This window comes from Globicephala melas, chromosome 7 (genome assembly GCF_963455315.2).
Source record: "Globicephala melas chromosome 7, mGloMel1.2, whole genome shotgun sequence".
Taxonomy (NCBI): Eukaryota; Metazoa; Chordata; class Mammalia; order Artiodactyla; family Delphinidae; genus Globicephala; species Globicephala melas.
In genome coordinates, this window is record NC_083320.1 from 68,989,874 (window position 1) to 69,014,847 (window position 24,974).

Below are 24,974 nucleotides of genomic sequence, written 5' to 3' on the forward strand. Positions count from 1 at the left end.
TGAAATTCGATGATATTCATCAGCTACTCAGAAATTTGAATAATTAAATTTTCAGAGGAAGAATCATTTTACATTTTTTGAAAATTCTGACAAAATGAAAGTCAAGTAGGCCTTCTTTACTGTGGCATTCAGGAAAAAAGAGTTTGAAATGTCATTCAATCACAGTGAAGGAGTTGAATTTTGAGATGACATGGGCACTGATGAGGTGGAGAGTTGACCTATTAGAGTTTATTATTATCTCCTTTGCTATATATTCATGGGCAGGACTGGAAAACAGTTGACCTTGTTTCAATCTACTGCAAAATAGTTAACCATTTTCTAGATCTTATTTATTATCATGATGTCTTTATATTTTATAATAATGATTACACTTACCTCCAGTGAGCTTTTATGCCTTTTCAATCTCTACCAAAAGTAACAATAAAGACAATATTTGTCTACCAGTGAAAAGTTCAATAAATACCACCTAAGAGAAACTTCTTTACCTCTACAATTTAAAAGTTGTTGTCATTAGTTTAAGGATAGTTTTATTTCTATTTTCAAAAAATGAAAAAAAAAACGAAGGTAGATTTTCATATGTCTGGGTATTACATGAAATTAGATATACTGTGAGATAACCATGCATTCTGAAGATATTCTAATCAGCCAACAACTACAATTATAAGGTAGTTGTTGGTCCCATTTTTGACTTGCAGATAATACACAAAGATAGTAGCTCGTTGAACTAAACTATGGAGACTAACAGTCTCCAACAAATCTGAAAGAGGAGATGGATTATTTTTTAGTCTACATTTTCTGAGATTTTGGTGCAATCACTTCTCTCTGTTGTGTAATCTGGGGCAAAATGCCTTAAATCTTTAAAGAGACATTTAAAGAAGAAGAAGAAAGAGTTATTGCAAGCCTAAGTGTCATCTACAAGATGTGCTGTACACAACTGTAGCTAAGGAAGAATGCCCAGGCATGTTAGCAGCATCTTGATAACAACAGAAAAAAGCCCAAGTCATTTGTTACATTGTCAAACTAGCATATGTAGTTATGCTTGGGTACACGTTACAGAATCACAAGAGAATGGCTTTGACTGTCGAGGTCAATATTCATTCATCCTTATGATGCAGCTGAAAGTAATCTCTCTCCCCGACCCTTACCTCTCCCTCTCCCTTTTCTTTTCCATCTCCCCCTCCTTCTGCAGTTATTTTGTGTCAGCTGGCTTGAGACTTCAACATGTACCTTATTTCTTAAACTTTTTTGGTCCAGAAAAGAGGTCATTTGTGTATTATTATATATTATATTTATTTATCTTAACTTACTGTCATCTAGGTTTCACCTCATTCTGACATAACTCTAGAAGAAACACCAGAGGTTTCTTTGGGGGGAAGGCAAAAAGAAGGAAAGTGGCATATACAGCAGATTTGATTCCTTTTCTTTTCATAATGTCATTTTACTCTACCATCTTTACAGCCAGAAGAGTCATTAGTACTTTTTATCACAATATGTTATTAAAACAGCTCATTTGTTTTGAAGCATTTCTCTTCGTTAACCAAATACCTATAGAAATGTCATTATATGTGATTTATTTTGAGGTTCAGAAATATTGTTCCAGCGAAAGGCAGTTTTGATAATAAATCAAATAATAATAACCCTCAAATATTTCTGATTTCTCAACACAAGTAAATAGATAACCAAGCTAGGAGGAAAAATAAACATGCAAACTTAAGCTGTGAAATGTAGAAATGGAGTTACGCTGAACCAGGGTGATTTCTGTTACCAGAGTCTGAGTAGTCAATGAATATAGATGACGTTCTTGTCTTTAAAAATCCCTGCAATTTCCATAGGGAGCTGAATGACCAGTGTCCAAAAGCCTCCATTTGAAATTCCAGCTATCAAAGTAACACGTTTGGAAAATATGTAGCTCTGTCAACCCATTTTACAATATAAAGTTCCTGCTTAGTGATGGAAGCGAAAGTGTGTGGGATATTCAAATAAAAACACAGTTAAAATTTACTGGGTATTACCTACAACCCTAGAAGGAGTTATTATTATGGCCATTTACAGATGAAAAAATTGACACTTAGAGATTAACTAAATAACTTGTCCAAGGTGACACACTGGTATGGAAGCAGAATTTCAGACCTAAGTTTGTTTTGAAGTTCTAACTTACAACTGCTAAGCTGAAACACTGACAATACAAGTAGTGGAAAGTTGACATCTGTCCCAGGAAAACACCTCATACTCACTTAAACTCACCATTCATTCTTTGAAGAGATATAATTTTAAATTTGTGATGAAGAAAACACTGTTTCCCTTATTGCACCCTGAAAAATAATAACTCAGCTTTGGAAACAGAGAAGACTCACCTCTCCACCCATCCCTAAATGAGCAAAGACCAGAATCCAATTGTGATAAGAACATCTCAACTACACAAGCTCCTCTCATCTCTAGAAGATTTGAATACTAACTGAAAAGAAGTCAGGGGAGGCTGAGAAATCTTCCCTTCCCTTGTGTTCACTCTGGCTCAAGAAAAAAAAAAACTATAACACTTATTATAGAATGTTAATGAAAATATTTTCTTGATATTTAGAGCTCTTTTTCCACCAAGTCAATATGAAGATATAGGGTGATAGTTATACCACATTTTATTTCTTTAATTAAAATATGTGTTCTTAACATAGATGGATGTACTTTGAGAAATAACAACAATAAACACATAAAATGACTCAATAATTGATCAGTAAACACCATGTAACTATGGAATAATTATATGCCCTGTGAATTATATGGTACTTATAGTTGACATTATTTAGGAAACCCAAGAAATGAACTTGTAATTTGTACTTATCAGATTTCAAATCCAAACAACCAGTTAAGTATGCTGTTATTATATAGAAGTGTCCTATCATTAGATACCTGGTCAGTAATAATCGTGCAGTTAGTTACACATATCATACCCCAAAGCAAAACACATAATATCATTGGGATATCAAGAAGCAATTTATCAATTCAACACATTTAGGAAGAAAAAATGAATTTAAATATAGTACTTCACGCATGCATGCAGTCATCCAATATGTTTCCCAGTTGCCTTCTTGACTAGCTCCTTCGCATCATTCAAACCCTTCTAAACTCTAATGTCAGCCCCCCAGCAAGATTCTCTTTGGTCTTCCTTTCTAAAGTGGTCCCCATCCCAACCCAAGCCCCTGAACATCCTCTATCATATCACTCTGTTTTACTATCATCATCACACTTTTCACTCTCTGAAATGATCTTATTATATGTTTATTTTAAAAATATGTATCTCTCCCCAACAGACAGTAGCCCTTGTTTCACTTCATAAGACACTTTGTCTAGTAAATAAATGTCTTTTTCTATTATAAAAGTAACCATGACTGTTTGTTCAATACTATAATCCCAGTGTGTGGCCCTTGGTAGGCCCACCAGTAGCACTCTGGAATGTTTGTCGGTGAATGAATGATTTACTGAGTATTCATTATGTGCCAGGCATGTGGTTAGAGCATGAAACCAAGCAGATAGAGCCTCTGTCCCATAAGTCTTACATGCCAAGATACTGAATTAATGTACTACAAACTTTCAAGGTACTTTCCAAAGCAGGTGTAAAATTAAAAAAAAAAAAAAACAACTAACCTTAATACTTAATTCAAATACATAGTCATCTTCAGTGCTACCATATTGTTGTAACCTGTTTCTACTTACTTTGCTTCACAGGAACATACACTGAATTGTTTACCAACTGTTTCTGACCATGCACATTTATTTCCACAGACAACAACACTAATTGGTCTTTTGAAGACAGCTCGACTCCTTCGTCTTGTGAGAGTGGCCCGAAAACTTGATCGATATTCAGAATATGGGGCTGCTGTTCTAATGCTCTTAATGTGCATATTTGCCCTGATTGCTCACTGGCTGGCTTGCATTTGGTATGCGATTGGGAACGTAGAAAGGCCCTACCTGACTGACAAAATCGGATGGTTGGATTCCTTAGGACAACAAATTGGGAAACGTTACAATGACAGTGACTCAAGTTCTGGGCCATCCATTAAAGACAAATATGTCACAGCACTTTATTTTACCTTCAGCAGTTTAACGAGTGTAGGATTTGGGAATGTGTCGCCTAACACCAATTCGGAGAAAATCTTTTCAATTTGTGTCATGTTGATTGGCTGTAAGTAGATTTCTCTTTTGTTATCTATTAGGATAAAATAATATCAGAAAATTGATATCTCTAGAACATTCAGAATAAGGCAAAGAAAAAAATTATAGAAAGTTGTAGAAATAATAGGATTAAATATACGGGTATTATATTCTATCAGATCTGATTCTCTCTGTGAAGGGGAGACACCAAAGGTCTTTCATGACCTCAGGAGCATAAAACTGGAATGACATGGATCTTGGGATTCAGGAACTGAGACTTGCAGTTTACGTTTACTGATGTAAAAACATATCTGTAATTTACTACTAATGGTTATTTTCTGTTTCAAGCTGAGACCAGATTAGAATGGGAAAGACTAGCTTACATTTACGTATCTATAGATATAGATATATAAATATCACCCTACTAATTATAATGTAAGATAACCTTTCATACATATGCACATACATACAGATATATATATTTTTTTCCCCCTGTCATTGACTAAAAATTCCTTTCCCTGTGACATTATGTCAGGGACCTAAGTGACTGCCCTTTACCCTACAATGGGTAATGACATGAGCTCATTTATAAGGTATAGTCTTTGGAATAAGAAAAAAATTCTGTGTAAAACTAAAGATACTTTAATATTAATATATTTTTTCAAAAATCACACTGTGGAACCACTAAAGATAACCTTGCTGATAGCAGACAGCAGTTGACAAAAACATGATGGATTTTTAAAGCTTGAAAAAGAGCATCATCCTTACATTGCATACAAATTAGAAAGTAGATCCAGAGAGTTAATTTTTAAATGTTAACATGTTGTCTAATAAAATGTGCTTAGATAAGCTTTATTTATGAAACTTAAGTAGATTCACCCAGTTTACTGTTCACTGTATTTAAAATTTACTTTTCATATGTGTCTTGGTGTTTTTATTTTAGTAAGATTGTAGAGCAGATAACATTCTATTTAAATAACTCAAGATATTCTGCAAATTCAGACCAAGTCTTGCCACAAACACAAAAGTAGAATTGCACTCAGAAGGAAATGGAAGTGAGGCCCACTTGAAAAAATAGAAAAATTCATTCCAGAGAGACTGAATCTTTCAGAACAAACACAGTCCCACTCTGTGATTGAAACTGCTAGTTAATACTTTATAGTGGTTATCAATTTCAGTGGCATTGGTAACAAAAAAAGAAAAGAAAAATGTCTGTTTTTAATTATTTATACACCCGTATAGAAATATATATATATATATATGTATGTATACTCTTTTTAAAGAAAACAGAACTTGCATCTTGAAACTTAGAATTTGCAAGGAAGAATTTTTTAAGTGCATTGAAGTTTAACGTGTTCACCACTTAGGAATCCTTACCGCTTGTGAGGATTAAGTGAAATACATAGTACTGTTTATCATGTGAATTATTTTAAACTAAAGAGAACTCAGTTCTTTACTTGCTCTATACCCAATCTCTAATCCTTAAATCAGGAAATTATTGGCAGTTTTTATTCTTCCTTTATTCCTGTCTTTTTCCTTCCTTCTTTCCTTCCTTCATTCCTCCCTCCCTCCCTCCCTCCCTCCCTTCCTTCCTTCCTTCTTTCCTTCCTTTCTGTGTTTCTGCCTTCTTTTTTTAAAAGTGGCACTAGCCTATTTCTATTGATTCTTTAGGAAGAATATTTGTCTCCTGCAGATGAATTCTATCTTTTAAGAAAAGAGAAAACACTCTTGTTAATTGAGTAGACTAAGATACATCCATATTCCACATAATATCTTTTATATGAATAGACTTGCTTGTACAAAACTTAATCAAAATGGGATTATGTAAAGCTTAGTGTCACATAGGAAAAAGTTTATAGATATTCCTAGAGAATTCTATCATGAGCTATTATGCCATAAAAGGTAAAATAAGACTAGAAACTTAGCAATAATAGCATGCCTTGAAATTTTCTTAGCCATTTGATGTATATGTGTATATCTACACGTGGTATTTCCATTTAGATCCAACTGTATTAGAAAATGATTTGGTTTTCTGTATTTGGTTATATTTTTATACTAAGTACATACGCCTCAGTTACATGAGTGACTTGATTTAAACCTAAAAATAAAATATCCAAAATATAATGTAAAATTTTGTATATATACTACTACACGTTAAAGTTGATATAGTCTAGTTATCAAGTTGAACTCTCATTATCCCTAAGCTTCTTTAAAACTAATCTTCATTCTAAAATAAAAGTTTGAAGCAAAGTTGTAGAAAGCAATGCAATGTACAATCCCTCTTACAACAATATAATTCAAGGAAACTAAAACTTAAACATTAAAGCTATCATCTAATTAAATTCAAATAACACAAATACCTATAGATACATTTTTAAAAGCATCTATTTGCAAAGACAGTCACCAGTTGTGCTGCTGAATGTGTACAGAGAACAGTAACCAGAGAATTCTTTTTAAAAATATACACATATACACAATTCAAGACGAAAAATAAAGAAAAATGTAAGCGGCCATTAAATAAATAGGAATACAAGCTATGCTCACATATTTATATGTGTTCTAATATATGTTTATATCTTTATTCAAATATTATAAATATAATATATACATTTAAATTTAAAAACACATAAATCAGTATCCAAAGACAAATGTATTTCATCTCTGACCTGCTTGACAAACATCTTTTTATAACATGTAAAAAAAAGTTATTGCATATCTGCTTTTAACCATGATGGAGTAACTGAAACCTTACCATACCCCTATAATTTTTTTTTTAAATAACAGAAAACTGAACAAAATATACAGGCATTTGGATTTCATCAAAATTAGTAACTTCAACTTTTCAAAGGACACTTTGAAAGGGAACAGGAAAATGATAGACTGGAAGAAAATATTCTCAATAGTTAGATCTAAAAAAGGACCTTTATTCAGCATATATCAAGAATTCTTACAACTCCGTAATAAGACAATTTAAAAATGAGCAAGATTTTAAAGAGACATTTCACAAAACAAGATATATTAATGGCCAATAAATACATGAAAAGATGTTATTAGTCATCAGGGAAATGCAATTAAAACTCTGTGATGGTTAAAATAAGATAATACCAAATGTTGGAAAGGTTGAGGAACAACTGATATTCTCAAATATCGCTGGTGGGAATGTAAAAATCACACCATCTTTGGGAAATAGTTTGGCAGTTCCTTATAAAGTTAAACATACCACACAGATCAGCAGTCCTATTCCTAGATGTTTCAAAGGGAAACGAAAATATATGCCCACACAAAGACTTGTACACAAATGTTCATAGCAGTTTTATTCATAATAGCCAAAAACTAGAAGCAGTGAGATTTCATCAACAGAAGAGATAAATGGACTGGTAGAGCCATGTGATGCAAATCTACTCATCAATTAAAAAAAGAACAAACCACTGATAAATACAAAACAATGAATTTCAAAAACAATATGCTGAGCAAAAAGAAGTCAGACACAAATGAATATGTACATTATAATTCTATTTACATGAACTTCTAAGAAATGCTAACTAATCTGTGATGACATAAAGGAACTCAGTGGTTGTCTAGGGTCAACCTAGAAACCAGTGGGCAGACAGCCAAGGGACACAGAGGAATCTTTTGGGGATGTTGAAAATGTTCTATATCTTGATTGTGCTAACAGAGGTGTATACATTTGTCAACTAACTGAGCTATACATTTAAAACAGATTCATTTTGTTATATCTAAATTACACATCACTAAAATTTATTTCTTTAAGTTAAAATTTTTTTTAAGTTTGTGTACTAGATAGAAAAGCAAGTGTATTTGTTCTATCAGCATGTTTCAGCTATTACCCAGTGACCCTAAATTCATTAGTTTGGTGAGCATCTCAGATTTTGAGTGTGGTGTGCTGACGTTTTAAATTATACCTGTTTTATTTTTATAATACTGCAACGTAAAACAAACCATTCTGGTGAAGGAAGAATTTTCTATTAAGGAAAGCTAAACAAAATATTGAGTTGAAAGAAATGCCTATATAGTCTGCCAACTTGCTTTTGAGTCATATTTTATGCCAGTCGATGGGCATTAACTAATAACATATACAGAATATAATCATTTTGTGCTTCTCTCTGGCTTACAGACTTTAGCTCCGTTTGCTTCCTAAAAAATAGAAAAAAAAAAGTATGCCTTTATTATAATTTAAAAATCCATTAGCATAGAATTTCCTTAGAAAAATATACACTATTCATGTATTCAACTATGTACTTATAATCTAGATTTTTGCCATCCTGTCAATGAGTGGAAATACGTGTTTATGATCCAGACTAATGTTTGGTTCATTTTTATGGCAGTATGGAGTTAAAACCACAGTATTTATTAAAAACAAAATAAGAATGTTTTCCCTGACTCTTCTTTGCATAATTATGTGGTTTAAGTAAAATAACTAGCACTGATTATGTGCCTTCTAATTAAATCAAGTGAAAATCTGTACTAACTAAACTATTTCCTGAGAACATGATACGTACTTTGGACACCTAACAACAGGCATAAATATTTCCAACACTAAAATTAGGCAGAGTAGGATGTATTTCTCACATGAATCTCCTTGAATCGCAGAAATCCATTTCAGACAAGTATTGCTAACTCCCTTCTTAATCAACTATGCATTTACTCAAATTAGGCCCAGGTTTTGTTTTTCCGCCCCCCTGTGGAAGAGACTACCTAAACAGCTTTTCTACCTTAATGAGAATTACTGTCTTTCACAAATCCCAGTTCAGCCTCCCTATAGATCTCCCCAATTTTTATCCCTTTAAATAGATTAAAAATAAAGGGCTGCCTCTTTGTCTGGGACATTCTCTTACCTGGGACTTCTATGGTAAACAAGGACCAAACTAACCAAGAGACAAAAATAAGATGGAAAAGAAAACAAATGACCAAGAAGATAAGTCATTTTAAAACACAGACTGAATCTGGCCAACATCTACTTTAAAAATGATGAAGTGTTTTATATAGGTAAGACGTGTATATAAGACGTGTTGGGGAAAAAAATACGTTGGTTGGATATTGTTGAAATAAACACTTCAAGGAGTTGGGTTTTTTTCCCCACCTACTTGGTACCTTGCAGTTCCAGTGCCTTAAATGTGTGTTACCTCCTCTGTAAGTGTCTGACACATGTCCAAAGGTCAAGACATAGGACTTGTATCATCATGTGACTTTCTGTACAGTATATAGTATTTTTCTTACGATTATTAGAAACTAAATACAAATTTAAAAAGAAAGACAAGATGCTTAAAAAGCTTATGTTAAATCATAAATATTTAGCCCTGGAAGCTTTAAAAAGGGCATTCTAAGTATTGAATGTTAGTTTTTTTCTTCCCATAGATGAAAAAACAAAGAGGTATTCTATTTTTCTCTTAAAAAAAAATAAAACTATATTCTCACAGTCTAAGCCAAAGATATCTGTTTCTCATATAGAAATACTGTAAAAATGAATTTTAATAGATTAAAAATTACATATAAATAAACATTCTAAGGAAACTATGAGTTCCTTAAAACAATTTATTATTCCTTAGGAAATCCAAAATCTTCTGAATAATCTTAAAATTTATAGTAGGTTTATAATATTGCAAGGTTAGCTTTGAGGCTAAGGTGGAGTTGTCACAATTTAAAAATTATCATTTTTACTCCACTTCCAGAAAACAGATCTGTGTGGTAACCCCATGACATACCTTCTATTACATTACAAATGAAATGTTTATTTTAAACACATTTTATCTCTAGTCAATAGTCTAGGTTAGTTACAGGTTGATATTGTAAACAGTCTGAGTTTCTACTTGAATATATAGAGAATCCATGGGGAATTTGTATATTTTTCCTCTCCAAATTTACCATCAAAATTATAAATTTTACAATAGTTTTGACTTGACTTCTTTGTTCCCCTAGGGCCAGTGGTAAACCCTCACAAACGGATTGAAATAATAAAAATCTACATATTTGAGATTCTGACAAGATATAATATCCCCAAGTGCAGTCGTTCCCCCATAACTTTGTTTTTTATCCAATCCAGCACTAATGTATGCAAGCATTTTTGGGAACGTATCAGCAATTATCCAAAGACTATACTCCGGAACTGCCAGGTACCACATGCAGATGCTGCGAGTAAAAGAGTTCATTCGCTTTCACCAAATCCCCAACCCTCTGAGGCAACGGCTTGAAGAATATTTCCAGCATGCATGGACTTACACCAATGGCATTGACATGAACATGGTACGTATTTCTGTTTTCCAAAACTGGAGCCCCTCAGGCGTTATAGCTACAGCCAAAATGGATAAGCCAGTCTCACCAGCTTTGAACCCCTTGCTTTTGTTTCCCTCTCTCGGATGTTTATTTTCTCCCCTGGAGATAGTCTTTCATTCTCAATTCATGGCATTGCATGGTGCTATATCTAGTTACACTGTGTGGCAAAGGCATTATAACATGATGCAAACTGATATAACTGTGTATTAGAGCTCCCACTTCTGGTTAGGGAGAGCATTGCTAAGTTGGGACTTGGGCTTTCACCACTTGGCTTAGCTGCCAAGCACCCCAAAAAATAGGTGGACCCATGTGCATTAAGACATTACAAGTAAACAATAATAACTATAATGCCCCCAAACAGAAATATTTTTTAAAAATAGGACATTTTGAGGATTTGTGGGAGAGGTTAAGGAGCTTAAGTATACCATAAACATTTTATAATAGGAAGTTTCATGTTTCTGTTAAGGACAATTTTTCTATATTTTAATCAATTAATATGTGCCCTTTTACTGTACCTGGTTTAATGCATCTTTCCTTTCAAGGGGGAAATATGGATTCCTTCATAATTCAAGCAAATTCAACATCAACAATCACTTTTCATAACCCTTCCCTCCTTTATCAGTGCTCAAAAATCAATACAACTAATAAGATTAATTGTTCCAAAGAGCTTCTTTTATTATTAGGAGAATTGCATACATCTTTTTGACCTAGCTATTTGGCTATAGAGATTGATTACTAAAGATATATGATAAATACAAGCTATATAGCATATCATAGACCTATTAAAAAAAAATTAGAATTATAGTACCTTCCCATCTAGCTACTTCTCCATTGGGCAAGGATCCTGTTTCTAAAAATTCTTCAGAAAATGGAATCTTTAAAATTTAACGACATCAACAGCATGATACAATTTTTGCATAAGTGAGCCTATGCAATTTAGATTGACTTTTTAAAATTTGATCAGCAATATCCTAACAAAAAAAGAAAAGGTTCAAAATTAGCATTTAAGGTACAGAACGCATTGCAAATATTGCCCAGTTTGAAAGATATCTTTTTATATGATGTTTATCGTAGCTGTGCATGATTTATTTGATGGAGAAGTAAGGTCATGCCATCATAAAATTTTTAATTTGAAGAGCTAATCAATCAGCACATTTCATACAAAGCCATAACTGAATCCCATGAGTTATTTCTGATTATCCCAAAGTTACTTGTGAAAATTCATTTGATAAATTGATCTCACCAAGGTAACACTTTAATCTCATAAGAAATTACCTACAAATTGGTCACTTTTATGTACTTCCATCCCTATTATTGTTTAATGAAGATATCAGCATTCAGAAACTATTGGGGATTCTCTAATGCTGGGTTGGCTGAAGCAGTGTCAAGAATTTTTAATCAAAACACATGTCGCTCAATTTTGTTGTTCCATACTGCCAGATTATTTCAATAACCGGAGTAAAACAATTATTTATTTTACTTCCCCTCTCCATATAACTCTAGTTTCGTGGCCATTTTTTTGTGTGATAAAGTCTATTTTGTGAAAACTATTTACCTTTCATTGTTTGACTCTATTACCTATGAATATGGTTTATATACCACTTGCCTATTTACAATGTACTTATGAAAGATTTATCTCTTTCCTGTCTGCTTCACACCTTAATACATGGAATCACAACACCCACCGGTAAGAACAGGAGGTATTTATATCCAATTTAATTCTCGTGTAAATTGTGGAGATCACCCTTGTTATCTGTCAGGTTTAGAGCTTGTTAAATGATTTCCAATGTTAGTTCTGATTTTTTTTGCATGATGTAGCAGAGGAAATACAAAGCAAGAAACTGGGAAAGATAACTTGGAAGAGGCCAAGTACAGAATAGAAATCCTTAACTTTAACAACAACTTGACCTCTAATAACGTTTATATAAAGTTTCCCCCTCCCCACAAAAAGTCACTTATCTGCCCCTTCCTTCACTCTGGTAAAGGTTATGGGTATACGGTTTGCATTAGATAACTGTCATAAAGAAAATGTCATTCTCTTTCATCATCCTCTATTTTCATGATGTAGGTGCTTTTCTTTCCTCTCATCTGCATGCCTGTCTCACATGATCCTGGAGTGTGTGAGCTCTAAACCATGTGCCACTAAGTCTTGCATGTGGTTTTGAGAGCTTGACTTTGCACGAACTTCTTGTTTGTTCACAGTGTCTACATTTCTCATCTTGTGACTGCAATGTGAGTAAAAAATCAAAGTGCAACATAACTCTGAAAACTCAGCAGATGGAAGATGCTTGCTAATTAAGAACAATGTGCAAAAGAAAGTTGATTAGAATAAAACAACTGTACTCTTAGACTATTGAGAGGTTAAAAAAAAAATCTAAGTGGATTTTTTACCTCTAACAGCACATCGTTAAATCCCTGTCTTGTTAGTTTATTGTTAACTAAATTGTAATTTAATAACAATTTAAAGTGATTTAACTTTATGTATTGTGATACATAAAAGTACATCAAACTGTTGTATTTTACATCAGCATTCCATGTTATTTCATTTAAGTATAACCTTAAGCATAATTTCTCATGAAACATTTCAGGTCATTTTTGCTGTTTAACCATGTCCAAATGAAGTATAAGATGTTCAGTAACACTCTATTAATTGACCTAAAATTATTTTTCATAACCCAAAATATTTGATTCCTTGATAGATCACAAAACATAAGAAAGAATTGTAGCCATATTCCTTACTCCATAAGAAAGAATATGTACCCATATTTCTTATTCCCTGCATCTTTTGCTTTTTGTGAAACAGCTATTACCAGAATGTTCCAGAACCAAACGCATTCTGGGAACACTTATGGGCTTCCTTTCAGGTGAACCAAATGGTTCAGATTGCAAAAGGAAAGGGGTCAGAATAATGAAGCTAGTGAAAGGAAGGTGTTCTTTTGCATATTATGTCAGGCTTAGGAGTAGTAAAAATTAGCTCAAAAATGTCCCTAGGTCAAGTCCGGAAAATCCTTTCCCTTCTGCAATACTTTCTCAGATTAGGACTGAAAGCATCTCAACGAATTTCTCCAAGTTAAAGCTTTCTTATAACCCAAACTGAAACTTTCAGACATTATCCAACAGTGATTTTAGTTACAACATTGCCAAACACAGAAAATCACCTTCCATGTCATTGTAGAATTGAGCCATGCACACAGAGGAGCATGGCTTGAATGAATAAAGGCACCAATAACCATGGTCTATCCATCATTCTGGATGGAGAGAAATAAATCACTTATGACAGAAACCACTGCATAATTTTAAGTTATATTTGCATGGAAGAAAAGCCTTTATGAACATTCAATGAAAAATGTTATTCCTTACCTAAAAATGCCTCCCTAGTAATGCCTGAATAATAGAAAAAAATACAGAATAAAAATTCAGAAGACCCAAGTACTAGTTCTCAACATGCCACTTTTCTTGGACAAGTCACTTAACCTCTCAGCAATTTCATTCAACATGTCATTTTCAAAAAGTTTTAAAGCGCCAAAACTGCATTTGCTAAATGTGTAAAACAATTATCATGGGAGTTTTTCTGCTTGAGGATGTAGAGTCTAATCTGCCTGCTGCCTACTCTCTTGTTCCCTCTGAGTCTCCTTCATGGAACATTTTATTCTGCTTCGAATATTATTCAAAAACCGCAGAACTAAGTGAGTGGTAGAACTGTGGAAGGCAGAGAACCCAAGGGGATCATTTCAGGTAAAGACAAGGACAGGAATAGAGGCACATATTTGTGACATCCAGGGCAGAATTAAGGCAGGTAATCCAGAAACAATTTTGTTTAATTTATTTTAGGAAGAAAGGGGAACAATTGAGTATTTTTTTAGTCTGGGACGTTAATGGAGAAAAATTTGGGAAACAGTTGTAGAAAGGAGTTGGAATAAGAACCTAGAAAGAGAAATAAATTCTTCAGCAAGGCAGATTGGTGAGGTTTCCTTAAAGATAAGCAGGGGAGAAAAGAAAAATGGTGATGGCATTGGTTTTGAGGAATAAAGGGAAAGACCCAATGGTACTTGTACTACATGGTCCAGTCTCCTTGATCAAGCAGAGACTAAATGAATTCCTCAGAAAGGAGAAGGTGTAGGATAGGAGAAGAGTTGAACAAGGGAGAATTTTTAGAGATTTCAATCAAGAGTCAACCTAGTCGGCTAAAATTGCTTAGAATCCCAGTAGGACTCTGAGTGACAAAACATACACTTATCATGGACCCAACAAGCAAAGCCAATCAAAATGGAAAGGAAAGTAATGAAGAATGACATATTGTTTAATAGAAATTCCTACTTCATGAGGCTGATGTTATTTCTAAGGAGCATTTTAATAAAAATCTGATTTCATTTCCTTCCATGACTCTTTTCCTGCTCCTCTGTTATCTGCTAACTCTGACTACTGACCATAACTACTACTACTAACTGCTTACTACTACTACTAACTACTATCTATTTAACTAGTAACTACTAATATTAACCTGCATCTACAATCTAACTCTACTCCATCAAAAATTTTGTTGCATCCATTCTCTATACTGATTTAAATAACTTCATCTGTGCCATACCTTCACATTCAAATACACTCCACTCATGTCCTGTTTTGATACACCATAGTGAAATGTAATTTCAAGCTCTTTCAGTATGTCCAATTAAGCAACTCAGATAAAATAATCCTTGTGACATTAAACCCCATAGGAAAGCAAAATTTATAAAATAGCATGGCTTGTCTCTACCATAATATTTTTATCCCCCTTTACCTTTTTCTAATGACCCTTATATAATGAAGTTGATAAATACAATAAAAAACCTTTGACTAGTTCATCATAGAGCTAAAATAAAATGACTACAAATATGATGCCCTTCATGTCTGACCACCCCTCCAATGGGGACCCTGTTTTCAAGAAGTCTTCAGAAAATAAAATCACTCATGTTTAAAGATATAAACAGCATAATACAATTTTTGCATAGGTGAGCCTACAATTTAGATTGATATTTTTTATTTGACCAGTAATAGTTTAACAAAAAAGCATCGGTTCAAAATTAGCAGTCAAGGTACAGAAAGCTTTACAAATATTGCCTAATTTGAAAGACGTACGCTTCTTCTCTACACTTAGGTCCAAATGGCCTAACAAGTAAATCCACCCATTTAAAAAGGGAGCATGGAGATTGGCAAAAACCTGCATTTAAAAGATAATGACCCCGAGGATTGGTGACATCTTTTAGTTTTCTGTAACGAAATACTTAGTTACTACTTAGGAGTGGAATTAAAGTAATGCTGTTTACAATGCACCTTAAAAGATGTTTTCATCTCCATGCTGATTAGTTGATAGGAATTGCCTGGCTCTGCAAAAACTGGATAGGTAGTAAAATTTTGCACTCACAAGAAATCTACTATTAACACACATACTTACCAACTGAGGCCAGTACCTGAACCACAGGTGCTTAAGAAAGGGCAAGTCACATGTCCTTCCTATTTTTCCCCAAGCCTATTTATCCTAAAGTCTCAAAAATGCCACAGAACACAACAAATACCATCTGGAGCCCCCTGACATGAACAATATCAAGCTTAAGACAAGCATCTGGTATTTTCAGGTTACAAATTGTATATGCTCAATCATGTTTCACAAATGATGATGGTCACTTCAGCCTGGTCTCCAACCATCAACAAGAAAGACTTATTTACATCTGACACCGTGCTGTTTTAATGCAAAGCAAGTTCATCAACAGTGGGATCTGATCTTCAGCCATTTCTGAGTCAAGAAAAATAATGACAGCATGGTCTGGGGCTTTACACATGAAAAAGAGTCATTGCAGAAATACCATGCTGAGGTGATGAACACACTTCTATGCTTCAGTGTCTCCATTTGTTAATAATGTTCCTCTCACAGTAGTAGGATGGTGGAAATGATATCTCAAGTTGTTTTTCAACTTTTAAAAATTATGGTACTATTCAAACAGGACTCGAGTGCAATTTCTTATGCTGAAGAGTGTGATGTGTTGCCAAATACTTTCTTTGGAGTAGTAGAAGCACAGGAGTAATTCAAGCTCAATTCAGTTTAGGATCAGTTAATACTCAACACAGGTTTAGCCCATAATAAAAAATAGAGACATCAAAGTTCACTTTAAAAATATTCTTTGGAAATATGAATTTAGGTCCATTAAATTAAAATATTAGAGGAACTCAGCACTTATCAAACCTAATAAAATCAAACCATTCACAATTTCTCCCAAAATAAAAGTCCAATATTTACTTTAGTTAAAGAATTTTCTGAGACATTACCAATAGCCTGAGGATTTATATTGAAAATGGATATGTAAAGTTCCACCCAATATACCAGATATTTTAAATCATTTTTTAAAGGTGAAAATAAGCACAAGTAGTTCATCTAATCCAATCGATTATATAGCCTTAAGGCATCAGACTCAGGAAAAGTACATATATTTTAATTGTTTTTCTTGGTTTAGACATATTGCTATCCATGGAGTTGAATATGGATGGAAAAAAATATATAATCATGCCTCTTTCGTGCCGGATATTCCTAAAGAACCTATTTTAGTTTGCATCTTGGGGGCTCCTATTAGTCAAGTGGGCTACCCCCAGCAGAACTCTACACTCATCTTAGGGACCATCTGATAAGAATCTTCCTCACTTGGGGTCCAGCACCTCATATAGTGCATTTTAATGCTCTGGAGCCATGCTAAATCATTTACATATGTGCTGTAGATAATTTTTCCCACTCTACTGGTCATCTCCTTAGATCAGAGTGCTCTACAATACACACGAAACTGAAACAAATCAGTAGTTAGAAACACCTACCATAGTGGGAGGGAAAACCAAAGACTCAGTCCACACAGGTGTAATTATTGTACTTGAATCATAGAGGTCCATGTCGAGCCATTATCTAGTTTTGACTGTGAGTCACAATATGTGGACGCTGGGAAAATCGGGACTTAGTAGTGTTTTCTAAGATGGGCGCTTTGGCCCAGATTCTAACTCTGATTTTACCTGCATTATCTATGAGCTGTGCTTAATATTTAACAGTAGGTAACACCAGCAATGAGGTCAGGGCATTATAATAAAGAGTAGTTAATCAAGATGTTTTTTTCTATGAATTACTTATAACATTTTTGCATAGTTTTTGGTTACTTTTTTCTTCTCATTTTTTAAAATAATTAATTAATTAATTTACTTGTTTATTTTTGGCTGCATTGGGTCTTCGTTGCTGCGCGCGGGCTTTCTCTAGTTGTGGCGAGCGCGGGCTTCTCATTGTGGAGGCTTCTCTTGTTGCGGAGCACAGGCTGTACGTGCACGGGCTTCAGTAGTGTGGCACGCAGGCTCAGTAGTTGTGGCTTGCGGGCTTTAGAGCGCAAGCTCAGTAGTTGTGGCGCACGGGCTTAGTTGCTCCTCGGCATGTGGGATCTTCCCGGACCAGGGATCGAACCCGTGTCCCCTGCATTGGCAGGCGGGTTCTCAACCACTGAGCCACCAGGGAAGCCCTTCTTCTCATTTTTTAAGAACTCTTTATAATTTATAGACAAAGAGTTCATTGACACTTTATCTGTCATCTATATTGCAATTTGTTCCTAATCTCTTTTCAATATGCTGGTTTTGTTTAGGGTATCTTTTGAATTGTAAAGTTTTTTTGTTTTTTAATATCATCCAATTAGTCAACTTTTCTTGTACAGTTCAGAGATCCTGTCCTGTTTTACAAAGGTCTCACTAAACCTATGGATTGTACGAGTAGTTTCCTAGGTTTTAAGTTTTGTTATATGATTTGGAAGAAAATTCTGAATATGTTTGAAATGTAGTTCTGTAAATTTTCTTCACATGAAGAGAAGATAGTACTTTTTCTGTTGATTTTAAATACCACCTGATTTACACATTAAATTATTAGGTATAATTGGAATACATATCTTTACTCCCAAATTGGCTCTATTTGTCCATTCCTGTGGCAATATAATAAAGATTTATACTTAGTGGCTTTATACCATACTTCAATTTCTGACAAGATAGGTCAACTCTTACTAATCTTGTTTTTCTTATTTTGGGGGGCATTTGAGAGTATTTATTCTTCCATATAACATATATGACTATTTTAACTCATTTACAACAAACTCCATGTTGGGCTTTTGAGACAACCCAAAGATCAGGTTGTCAAATCTGGCACACAAAAATCATAACTTGTAACCAATATTAAAGTTTACTAATAATTTCAAGAATATATGTAATCATAAGGCATAAGCAAAGCATAGAGATCCTTCTTTGCATATTAGTATGTGTTCTGTCTCAGATTTAACATGGGAGGTCCCTAAACTGTGTATGCAATGACATAACACTTAAGCAGAATGTAACATTTTTGGTCATTAAACATTCACATTTTATAGTCTGGAAGTTACATAGCTTACATGACATTTTCCAGAAAGTCATGTCCTATAGGTCTATTGATGACATTAAAACAAATCTGCTTTTGAAAGAACATTAGCCTAACAGTTATTAATAAAGTAAAATAACAATAATAGTAAAATTAATATGAGCTATAATTTAAAGACTCCAAGATCTTAAGAAGAAGATACCAAGTGCTTTGCAAACCTTCAGATCAGTTTATTCCAGTACAAGCTGCCTTTGAAATTTATTTCTTATGAGTGAGGAATGAACACAGGGATTCACTTTAATGGGAAATTGTTGGTGGATGAGTGGATGGATGTGACTGAATACTTCCCAACTTCTGTATCATCTGTGAAGAAACAGTAGAGAAAAGTCTAGTTCTGGGTAGAAGATAGATAAAAGGCAGCTCATTCTTTAACGTTGGGCAGCAGGATCTTTATCACACCTACTTCTACCTGAACAGGTTATTAACACCATTCACAGCCAGGTCATGCTGCATTTCCCTGTCGATAGTATATGTTAAAACCAGACAACATTTCTTTTGCAAAACTTCTATGCAACATTACTTTTAGTTAATCTAACATACACTGAATTTTGTCACAGCTTGTTCACTATCCTAATCAAACACAGGATTTAAATAATGTGAAATGAAATGATCTAAGGTGAAGGTAAAAAAAACACCAAAATCTACTGATGAAAGTTTTGTTTATCATAAGCAATTTAAACTAGACACGTCCTGCCAAAAACACTCCATAGATAGGAGCTGCCCCACACCCTTAGTGTGCTTGCCAGGAGCAGGTCACTAATCTTTGTCATTAGCTGGTCACTTTTCTTTCCCGGTATTCCTCAGCAAGGATAGAGAATGGACTGTATTCCTGTTGCTAACACTTTCCTTTCTATGAATTTTATATTAATTTTTACATAATTTTGAAATTTCAATATTAAATTCTCATCTTTGCCCCACGTTAAAATCATCTGAAATATGTTAAACAAATTTTAGTGCTTCAGACCCACCCTACAACAATTAAACCAGAATTGCTTATAGCTAAGTCAGAGCATCAGTATTTTTATATTTCTATTCTAACATGTAGCCAGGATTGAGAGCCACTGATTTAGATCCTAAAAAATTACATCTCCTTCAACAAGATTTTATAATGTTCTTAGAAATTCTTACCTTTGTTATTAAATTTATTCTTAAATTTATATAGCTTAGTCAAACAAATGAAATATATTACACATTTCCATTTTTACCTGCTTATAAATAATATATAAACTATTTATCTTCCTTATAGCCACCTTAACAAATTATTTGCCTCATTCTTTTTTTGTTTGTTCGATTAACTCTTGGATGTTCTAGGTATGCAATTATATCAGCAACAAAAAGAGATAAATTCATTCTCTTTTTTAAAAAATACTGTTTATTTTCTTTATTAGTTCATTAGATTCTCCAAAATAATTTTGAATAGTAATAGCTGACTTTATGAAAATAGCTTCACCATTAACACTAATACTTTAAAAATCTCCTTGCATTCCTCAAATAAATCCTACTTGGTCATAGATTTTTTTGATACTTTGTTGAGTTTATCAGCTAGTAAATTATTTAGAATTTTGCAACTATTTTATAGTGATATTGATCTATAATTATAAGCTCTTTTTTATTATTTAAATCCACTTTATTGTTATTTACTTTTCCCTTTTTCTTAACATCTTTATTGGAGTATAATTTCTTTACAGTGGTGTGTTAGTTTCTGCTTTATAACAAAGTGAATCAGCTATACGTATACATATATCCCCATATCCCCTCCTTCTTGTGTCTGCCTCCCACACTCCCTATCCCACCCCTCTAGGTGGTCACAAAGCACCGAGCTGATCACCCTGTGCTATGCGGCTGCTTCCCACTAGCTATCTGTTTTACATTTGGTAGTGTGTATATGTCCATGCCACTCTCTCACTTCGTCCGAGCTTACCCTTCCCCATCCTTGTGTCCTCAAGTCCATTCTCTACATCTGTGTCCTTATTCCTACCCCTAGGTTCTTCAGAACCTTTTTCTTTTTTTAATTCCATATATATGTGTTAGCATATGGTATTTGTTTTTCTCTTTCTGACTTACTTCACTCTGTATGACAGACTCTAAGTCCTTCCACCTCACTACAAATAGCTCAATTTCGTTTCTTTTTATGGCTGAGTAATAGTCCATTGTATATATGTGCCACATCTTCTTTATCCATTCATCTGTCGATGGACACTTAGGTTGCTTCCATGTCCTGGCTATTGTAAATAGTGCTACAATGAACATTGTGGTACATGACTCTTTTTGAATTATGGTTTTCTCAGGGTATATGCCCAGTAGTAGGATTGCTGGGTCGTATTAGATGTACTTCTGATGTGTTTGTGGGGAGGAAGGTGATCTCCACGTCTTACTCTTCTGCCATCTTGAAAGTCTCCCTATACGCTCTTTAAATGTTAGAAAGAAATCATCTGTTAAGCCTTGTGGTCCTGGTGGTTTTAATGGTAGTTCTTTAATCACTAACTCTACTACAGTAATTATTTATTACATTTCTTTCTTAGTCAATATTGGTGATTCATATTTTGTGAAAAATTCATCCATTTCATCTAGGTTTTCAAAGTTGTTACAATATTGCTTGTAGGATTCTCTTTTAATTCATTTATTCAGTCTTTTCTGTATAAGTAGGTACATCTGCCTTATCATTGCTAAATTTGTATATTTTTGTTCTTTCCTGTAGCAGGCCTTTGAAAGATTCATTGATTTCACTGGATCTTTTTCAAGGAATTAGCCTTTGGATTAATTTATTCTTGCTACTATTCTTTTCATTTTCAGAATTTGCCTTCATTACCCTCTTTTTTATTTCTTTGTATTGTCCTATTATTCTTAACAGTTGTTTTAAGGTTTTTTATTGTTTGAGTCTTTCCTTCTGTAATATCTAAGACATTAAGACTATATATTTTCCTTTCAATGCAAGTTTTTCTGTGGTTCCATGGGTTTTGACATGAAATGTTCTCCTTCTGTTGCTTTGTAAATTATTTCTTTTTGGATCCAAAGGTTATCATAGAGTGTGGTTCTTAATTTTCACATACTTCTGATTTTTTTAGTCGCATTTTAATAATTTTTTTTCTTGTTTTTTGGATTACAGTCAGAGTTAAGGGACTGTATAAACTTTTCTACTATTATAAATATTTAAGCACTCACATGTAGTGCAAAAATTATCTATGGTTGCATTTGTTTAAAATGACTCACCTTTATAAAGGTTTTCCAAAACATTTAGCTTTATTTTCGTGGGGATGGGGCAACCCTGCTCTCTTTCTTTACATGTACTTATTTCATTCTTTTATGTGTAGTACGATTGAATTACATAATTTCTTGAACAAGTACAGCTGACATAAATAGGTTTCAGAACATACACTGCTGGTTTGTAACTCAACTGGTAGAAGTAGAAACGTGTAGGGACACAACAATATGTAACATTCAGAGCGTTGGGTAACGAGAATCAACATAGTTTACAGAAGCGGAATCTAATAGGTGGAGGAAGAGAACTTCTACTATTTTGAGAGCTTCTGCTATTTTGCAAAAGTTATATAATTGCTGATACAACCATCAGTTTCCTTAGAAAGCAATTGAATTGCTGTCTAGCCTTAATCTTTCTGAGGAACAAATTCCCTAACTGGTACAAAAAGAAAATGGCATTTATGCTACATTTTTATTCTTTCTTACTTACTGATAAACCAATAAATAAAATGAGTGGGAAACATTTTGTATTTCACCATACTAGTAGCAGCTTTTGAAATCCAATCTGATGAACAGCTATGGCAAGTCACAATAGTTGGAAGAATCCTGGAGTAAGTTTGGAGTCTTAATTCTTCCACAAATAAAATCCCTTAATGCACTTATACTTCAGCTTTCACATGAAAAATGGGGAAATCACCATTCTATATTCCTTATATAAAGTTGATAAATCAAAAGAAGATTTGATTTTAAAATATTATACATGAGAAATTTTTTCTGAAATATAAAACTAGATCCAAGTTCAAAATGGTATATCAAGTGTGAAGTGGTACTTAAATCACTCTTTTCATCACCTGGCAGATTGCACCTCCCTTTTCCTTACTTTGTAAGCAAGCTCAGATCATCTATAATCAATCCACTTGTAAAAAAGTATTTGCAAAAATGTCCATTCATCCACTGTGGTTAAATTCTGTCCATCCCCTCCTTCATTCCCTCTCTCAAGTAATTGGGCAGTTGAGGGGAAGGTCCTCAAATTGCTTCTCAGGATGCTGATCCCTCCTGTTACCTTTAGAAACCCTAGTGAGTTCCAAGGTTTTCCCCTGAGGCCGTATTTCAGAAATCCTAACGCATCCTTTTAAGTCAGGTTTTTGCTGATTTAGCAGAAGGCTCCAGAGTTGGAGTAGCAAGAATATGTATGCAAAAGTAATAAATCCCCTCTGCCTGCACATCCTCACCCACACTCCAACTCATCCTAGGCCCCGACTGTGTCCTTCCGAAAGCAAAGGAACATCTCATAGTTATGCTGTTAACTGGGGATGGGAACTGCAGGAGAGGGGAGGGGAAGATGCAGGAGGGAGGACTCTGTTTCATTTTTCAAGGAACCTTTACTTGCACCAGAACTTGTTCAGGATTTATGACATTGTTTTCCATGTCTGTGTGCAGTAAGATTTTGTTCTGCTCATATGTTTTTTTCCTAAATGATGTAACCATATGATATATGTTGAAAAGTTGCATGTAGAAAATTAGTTAATTTTCCCAAGACTTATAAAAGCCCTTAGTCATGGATTCTACAGTGCCCTGCTTTGCCAGCAATCTGGCCAGGTACGATGGCCCTATGCAATAAAATAATAAGCCGCATGAAAGTAAAATAAGAAAGTAGATGAAAAAGCAATTTGAGCTTCAGACTAGAGCTATATATATTTATATGTTTAAAACTACTAAAAGAATCTACCTACCTTGATTAGTGGTTAAATGTGTAATTGCCGAGGAAATATGAAAAATATCTGCTTCTTATCACTTAATGATAAACCATAATCATAGAAATAATATAATCTGGGATGACCTCAAAATTATGGAATCCATTAAAGAAGAATATTAACTTCTAGAAACAACAAAAAGCAAGGTTTAACTTCTAGAAACAACAAAAAGCAATATTAACTTCTAGAAACAACAAAAAGCACTTTTAAGTGCTAAAGATTTATCAAGCCTAGAGTGCTCACATAGCAAGCAATAATTCTATTAGAATCAAAAATGCTATAAAATATTAAGGTTGTACTCTAGGGCAGAAATTTAAGATTTGATATATTTCTTGCATAATCTACTTAATAATCATGCTTGAGGTTTAGTGTTTCATAAGGAACATTAATTTGTGTTTTGATTAATTTTAATTTGTCAAGATTTACATGTATTTAATGACCCAATGAATTTCCCCAGAATATTTCCTAATGTCAGTTATCACAGTTACCAAAGCTGTTTCTATGATTAATTTGCTATTTAGGGGAACCAGTTGCCACACTCAGATTGTCTTTCTCAATGCGCCCTTTTTAGCGTCTCTTTAGGAATGTCCTTCTCCGCAGCTGTGCTAAGTGAAACAAACCAGAAACCATTCATTTCACCATGGTCAACTTCCCAGTACTATCTAGATAAGGGGCATCTATTAAAGAATATATTTTGATTTTTTTCAAAAGCAAATACAAAACTTCAAAACACTATGGAAGAGGGTGTTTTTTTTGGTAAAAACTCAATTGTTGATGCCCTTCCAACATAACCTAGAAAGTGTACATACCACCAAAAGAGAGTGTTTTGCGATCCAGGCTAAGAAACAGCAAACACTGAATCTGGTATCTTAAATTTGAGGAAGGAATAATAGGGTTTGATAGATGTTTTCTATGGCATAGTTATTTCTATTTTTGCTCTCTCTTTGTATAATTTCTTCAGTTTTACTTTGATTTAATACTTCTCTCTTGTTTTGTGGTTGTTGGGTGCTTCTTGTTTGAATGTCCCTAAACTTTGGGCTCTCTAATGCTAACTTATGGGATTGATTTCTTTTAATAATCACAGAAAACACTCCATACTCACTTAAAAGAACAAATGTCTCATTTGTCTT

The 24,974-nt window shown here is 33.8% G+C and overlaps 1 protein-coding gene across 8 annotated transcripts in view; it reads left to right on the forward strand.

The window, feature by feature from the left end:
- KCNH7 (potassium voltage-gated channel subfamily H member 7) overlaps positions 1-24,974 on the forward strand; it is a 460,792-nt gene that overhangs the window by 402,728 nt on the left and 33,090 nt on the right. For all 8 annotated transcript variants that reach the window (XM_060302349.1, XM_060302355.1, XM_060302352.1 and 5 more), the window contains 2 exons: positions 3,778-4,177; positions 10,208-10,407. In XM_060302349.1, the coding sequence (XP_060158332.1) occupies positions 3,778-4,177; positions 10,208-10,407 (600 nt within the window). The remainder of the gene's footprint in view (positions 1-3,777; positions 4,178-10,207; positions 10,408-24,974) is intronic.